The sequence below is a fragment of the Podarcis gaigeae genome (assembly GCF_964106915.1).
Source record: "Podarcis gaigeae genome assembly, chromosome: Z".
Lineage (NCBI taxonomy): Eukaryota > Metazoa > Chordata > Lepidosauria > Squamata > Lacertidae > Podarcis > Podarcis gaigeae.
The window spans coordinates 538413-544412 of record NC_139691.1 but is presented as its reverse complement, the minus strand read 5'-3'; the positions used below and the strand labels follow the sequence as shown (position 1 = coordinate 544412).

The 6000-nt window shown below is 59.9% G+C and overlaps 1 protein-coding gene and 1 long non-coding RNA gene across 2 annotated transcripts; one reads left to right on the top strand and one right to left on the bottom strand.

Annotated features, from left to right (window-relative positions):
* Positions 1 to 1029: 1029 nt before the first annotated feature.
* On the top strand, positions 1030 to 2301 carry RNF208 (ring finger protein 208; the record flags this gene model as incomplete). Its single annotated transcript, XM_083721134.1, has 3 exons — positions 1030 to 1380; positions 1543 to 1572; positions 1645 to 2301. Exons 1-3 carry the CDS (start codon positions 1072 to 1074, stop codon positions 2299 to 2301), a joined length of 996 nt encoding a protein of 331 aa, XP_083577260.1. The 5' UTR covers positions 1030 to 1071.
* A 109-nt stretch (positions 2302 to 2410) lies between these two features.
* Positions 2411 to 4531, bottom strand: LOC310836220. The gene is made up of 3 exons (XR_014559930.1): positions 4376 to 4531; positions 2749 to 2828; positions 2411 to 2428 (listed from the first exon to the last, which is right to left on the bottom strand). It is a non-coding gene; the product is annotated as an uncharacterized lncRNA (long non-coding RNA).
* Positions 4532 to 6000: the final 1469 nt, after the last annotated feature.

The following is a 6000-nucleotide window of genomic DNA, read 5'->3' as shown; positions in this document are numbered from 1 at the left end:
TAGACTTCCATAACTCTATGGAAATGCATGCTGTAAAAAAATGGGAGGGAATCCCCTCTAGGCTTTTAGAACTCCATGGCCAGGCATGCTATTAAAAAAGAGGAAACATCCTCTCTAGGATCCTAGAACTCTATGGAAATGCATTCTGTCCAAAAAGGGGGGGGGAATCCTCTCTAGGATCTTAGAACTCTATGGAAATGCATTCTGTCCAAAAAGGAAAAATCCTCTCTAGGTTTCTAGAACTCTATGGAAATGCAATCTGTCCAAAGGGGGGGGGGGGAATCCCCTCTAGGCTTCTAGAACTCTATGGAAATGCATTCTGTCCAAAAAAGGAAAAATCCTCTCTAGGATCCTAGAACTCTATGGAAATGCATTCTGTCCAAAAAAGGAAAAATCCTCTCTAGGATCCTAGAACTCTATGGAAATGCAATCTGTGGGGGGGGGAATCCCCTCTAGGCTTCTAGAACTCTATGGAAATGCATTCTGTCAAAAAGGGGGAAAAATCCTCTCTAGGATCCTAGAACTCTATGGAAATGCATTCGGTCAAAGGGGGGGGGGAATCCTCTCTAGGCTTCTAGAACTCTATGGAAATGCATTCTGTCCAAAAAGGGGGGGGGGAATCCTCTCTAGGATCCTAGAACTCTATGGAAATGCATTCTGTCCAAAAATGAAAAATCCTCTCTAGGATCCTAGAACTCTATGGAAATGCATTCGGTCAAGGGGGGGGGAGAAATCCTCTCTAGGCTTCTAGAACTCTATGGAAATGCATTCTGTCCAGGGGGGGGGGGGAATCCCCTCTAGGCTTCTAGAACTCTATGGAAATGCATTCTGTCAAAAAGGGGAAAAATCCTCTCTAGGATCCTAGAACTCTATGGAAATGCAATCTGTCAAAAAAGGGGGGGGGATTCTCTCTAGGATCCTAGAACTCTATGGTAAGCTTTCCTTGCATGGAAAATCCCTTCTAGGCTTCCAGACCTCTATGGCAATGCATGCTGTTCCAAACAGGAAACGAAATCAGCTTCCCTCGCCTGCAAAAAAAAAATCCCCTCTAGGATCCCAGAACTCTATGGCATGTCGGGAAACGAATGCGAATTTCCTAGAACTCTATGGCCTGTCGGGAAACGGGTTCGAATCTCGACGTCCCCTCTAGCCTTTCTCTCTCTCTCTCTGTTTCCTCCCCCAGGTCCTCCCGCCATCATCCCTTCCTTCCCGCCCCCAGGAGGATGCGTCCCCGGGCCCGCCTCAAAAGCCCCACTTCCTCTTCCTGCCCCGCCTCCCGACGTTAGCCAGGTGACCGCCCTCCTCATGTCCTGCCTCAAGGGCCCTCCGGGGCCCCACAGGAAGTTCCATGAGCTCAACAGGAAGTTCCCCAACGAGGACCTCTTGGCCAACAGGAAGTTCCATGAGGCCAACAGGAAGTTCCCCACCAGCGAGGTCATCGCCAACGACGTCCTCTCCAACAGGAAGTTCCCCGAGCTCCACAGGAAGTTTCCCCCCAACGACGACCTCCTCAACAACAGGAAGTTCCCCCCCAACGACGACCTCCTCCCCAACAGGAAGTTCCACGAGGCCCACGAAATCCTCTCCAACAGGAAGTTCCCCGAGCTCCACAGGAAGTTCCCCCCCAACGACGACGTCCTCCCCAACAGGAAGTTCCCCCCCAACGACGTCCTCCCCAACAACAGGAAGTTCAACGAGGCCCACGACCTCCTCCCCAACAGGAAGTTCCCTGAGCTCCACAGGAAGTTCCCCCCCAACGACGTCCTCCCCAACAGGAAGTTCCCCGAGCTCCACAGGAAGTTCCCCCCCGCCGAGGTCATCGCCAACGAGGGCGTGGCCCAGCCCCTGGCCTCGAACCCGGGGCCGGCCTACTTCCCGGGGGGCCAGGTGATCGCCAACCAATACGCCCTGCCCGCCAGTCCTCCCGGCGCCGAATCCCTAGAGTGCCCCACCTGCGGCCACGCCTACAACTCCGCCCACAAGAGGCCCCGCCTCCTCTCCTGCCTCCACTCGGTCTGTGAGGAATGTCTGCAGATCCTCTACGAATCGTGTCCCAAGTACAAGTTCATTTCCTGCCCCTCCTGCAAACGGGAAACGGTCCTCTTCACCGACTACGGATTGGCCGCCCTGGCCGTCAACACCCGCCTCCTGGCCCGCCTCCCCCAGGCCGAGCCGGCCAATCGGAACCCGCCGCCGCCCTGGGAAGCAGAGAGAGGCTGCTATCAGAGCTTCCGGCAGTATTGCGGGGCGGCGTGCAATTGCCGGGTGAGGAATCCCGTCGCTTCCTGCGCCGTCATGTGACTCGGACCCGGGACATGGACTCGAACCCGGGTCATGTGACTTGAACACGGGACCTGGGACACGGACTTGAACCCAGGACCTGGCAGCCCGTTGTCTCCTGCGCTGTCATGTGACTCGAACCCGGGACCTGGCAGCCCGTTGTCTCCTGCGCTGTCATGTGACTCGGACCCGGGACACGGACTCGAACCCGGGACCTGGCAGCCCGTTGTCTCCTGCGCTGTCATGTGACTCAGACCCGGGGCACGGACTCGAACCCGGGACTTGGCAGCCCGCTGTCTCCTGCGCCATCATGGTTCTCGAACCCGGGACCCGTCGAATTTCCCCCGGGGTTACTGCACTGTCATGTGACTCGAACCCGGTGCCCTGTCATGTGATTCGAACCCGGAGCCCGGAAACCAGTCATGTGATTCGAACACAGAGCCCGGAAGACCATCATGTGATTTGAACCCGGGACCCCGCAGCCTGTCATGTGACTCAAACCCGGAGCCCAGAAGCCCATCATGTGATTCGAACCCGGACGCCGGAGCCTGTCATGTGACTCAAACCCGGAGCCCAGAAGCCCATCATGTGATTCGAACCCGGGACGCCGGAGCCTGTCATGTGACTCGAACCCGCGTCCCAAATCCAAGTTCATTTCCTGCCCCTCCTGCAAATGGGAAACGGTCCTCTTCACCGACTACGGATTGGCCGCCCTGGCCGTCAAGACCCGCCTCCTGGCCCGCCTCCCCCCGGCCGAGCCGGCCAATCGGAACCCGCCGCCCTGGGGCGCCAGCCCGTTGTCTCCTGCGCTGTCATGTGACTCGGACCCGGGACACGGACTCGAACCCAGGACCTGGCAGTCCGTTGTCTCCTGCGCTGTCATGTGACTCAGACCCGGGACATGGACTCGAACCCAGGTCATGTGACTCGAACACAGGACCCGGGACACGGACTCGAACCCGGGAGCTGGCAGCCCGTTGTCTCCTGCGCTGTCATGTGACTCAGACCCGGGGCACGGACTCGAACACGGGTCATGTGACTCGAACACGGGACCCGGGACACGGACTCGAACCCGGGAGCTGGCAGCCCGTTGTCTCCTGCGCTGTCATGTGACTCGAACCCGGGACTTGGCAGCCCGTTGTCTCCTGCGCTGTCATGTGACTCGAACATGGGACACGGACTCGAACCCGGGACCTGGCAGCCCGTTGTCTCCTGCGCTGTCATGTGACTCGGACCCGGGACACGGACTCGAACCCGGGACCTGGCAGCCCGTTGTCTCCTGCGCTGTCATGTGACTCGGACCCGGGACACGGACTCGAACACGGGTCATGTGACTCGAACACGGGACCCGGGACACGGACTCGAACCCGGGAGCTGGCAGCCCGTTGTCTCCTGCGCTGTCATGTGACTCGAACCCGGGACTTGGCAGCCCGTTGTCTCCTGCGCTGTCATGTGACTCGAACACGGGACATGGACTCGAACCCGGGAGCTGGCAGCCCGTTGTCTCCTGCGCTGTCATGTGACTCGAACCCGGGACTTGGCAGCCCGTTGTCTCCTGCACTGTCATGTGACTCGGACCCGGGACACGGGACGCGGACTCGAACCCGGGACCTGGCAGCCCGTTGTCTCCTGCGCTGTCATGTGACTCGAACACGGGACACGGACTCGAACCCGGGACCTGGCAGCCCGTTGTCTCCTGCGCTGTCATGTGACTCGAACCCGGGACCTGGCAGCCCGTTGTCTCCTGTGCTGTCATGTGACTCGGACCCGGGACCCGGGACACGGACTCGAACCCGGGACCTGGCCGCCCGTCGTCTCCTGCGCTGTCATGTGACTCTGACACGGGACACAGACTCGAACCCGGGACTTGGCCGCCCGTTGTCTCCTGCGCTGTCATGTGACTCGGACCCGGGACACGGACTCGAACCCGGGAGCTGGCAGCCCGTTGTCTCCTGCGCTGTCATGTGACTCGAACCCGGGACACGGACTCGAACCCGGGACTTGGCCGCCCGTTGTCTCCTGCGCCATCATGGTTCTCGAACCCGGGACCCGTCGAATTTCCCCCGGGGTTACTGCACTGTCATGTGACTCGAACCCGGTGCCCTGTCATGTGATTCGAACCCGGAGCCCGGAAACCAGTCATGTGATTTGAACCCGGGACCCCGCAGCCTGTCATGTGACTCAAACCCGGAGCCCAGAAGCCCATCATGTGATTCGAACCCGGGACGCCGGAGCCTGTCATGTGACTCGAACCCGCGTCCCAAATCCAAGTTCATTTCCTGCCCCTCCTGCAAACAGGAAACGGTCCTCTTCACCGACTACGGATTGGCCGCCCTGGCCGTCAAGACCCGCCTCCTGGCCCGCCTCCCCCCGGCCGAGCCGGCCAATCGGAACCCGCCGCCCTGGGGCGCCAGCCTGTTGTCTCCTGCGCTGTCATGTGACTCGGACCCGGGACCCGGGACACGGACTCGAACCCGGGACCTGGCCGCCCGTTGTCTCCTGCGCTGTCATGTGACTCAGACCCGGGACATGGACTCGAACCCAGGTCATGTGACTCGGACCTGGGACCTGGGACACGGACTCGAACCCGGGACCTGGCACCCCGTCATCTCCTGCGCTTTCATGTGACTTGGACCCGGGACACGGACTCGAACCCAGGTCATGTGACTCGAACACGGGACCCGGGACACGGACTCGAACCCGGGACCTGGCAGCCCGTTGTCTCCTGCGCTGTCATGTGACTCGAACCCGGGACCTGCAAGCCCAGAAGGGGACTCTAACCCACGACCCTGTCATGTGACTTGAACCCGGGACCAGGGACCCTGTCGATTCCTGCACCGTCATGGGACTTGAACCCGGGACCAGGGACCCTGTCAATTCCTGCACCGTCATGGGACTTGAACCCGGGACCAGGGACCCTGTCGCTTCCTGCACCGTCATGGGACTTGAACCCGGGAGCTGCAAGCCCAGAAGGGGACTCGAACCCGGGACCCTGTCATGTGACTTCAACCCGGAGCCTGGAAGCCCGTCATGGGATTCGAACCCAAGACCTGGAAGCCCGTCATGTGACTTGAACCCGGGACATGGGAGCCCGGAATAGGACCCGTCATGTGATTCGAACCTGGGACACAGGAGGCCGGAGTGGGACTTGAACCCAGAGCCTGGAAGCCTGTCATGTGACTTGAACCCGGGACATGGGAGGCCGGAATGGGATTGATTTGAACCCGGAGCCTGCAACCACGTCATGTGAGTCGAACCCGCAACCTGGCACCCCGGAGCCCTTCATGGGACTTGAACCCGGAGCCTGGAAGCCTGTCATGTGATTCGAACCCAGCACCCTGTCATGGGACTTGAACCCGGGACACGGGAGGCCGGAATGGGATTGATTTGAACCCGGAGCCTGCAACCACGTCATGTGATTTGAACCCGCAACCTGGCACCCGGGAGCCTTTCATGGGACTTGAACCCGCACCCGTCATGTGATTCAAACCCGGAGGCTGGAAGCCCGTCATGGGACTTGAACCCGGGACATGGGAGGCCGGAATGGGACCCGTCATGTGATTCGAACCCGGAGCCCGGGACCCTGTCATGGGACTTGAACCCGGGACATGGGAGGCCGGAATGGGATTGATTTGAACCCGGAGCCTGCAACCACGTCATGTGAGTCGAACCCGCAACCTGGGACCCGGGAGCCCTTAATGGGACTTGAACCCAGAGCCT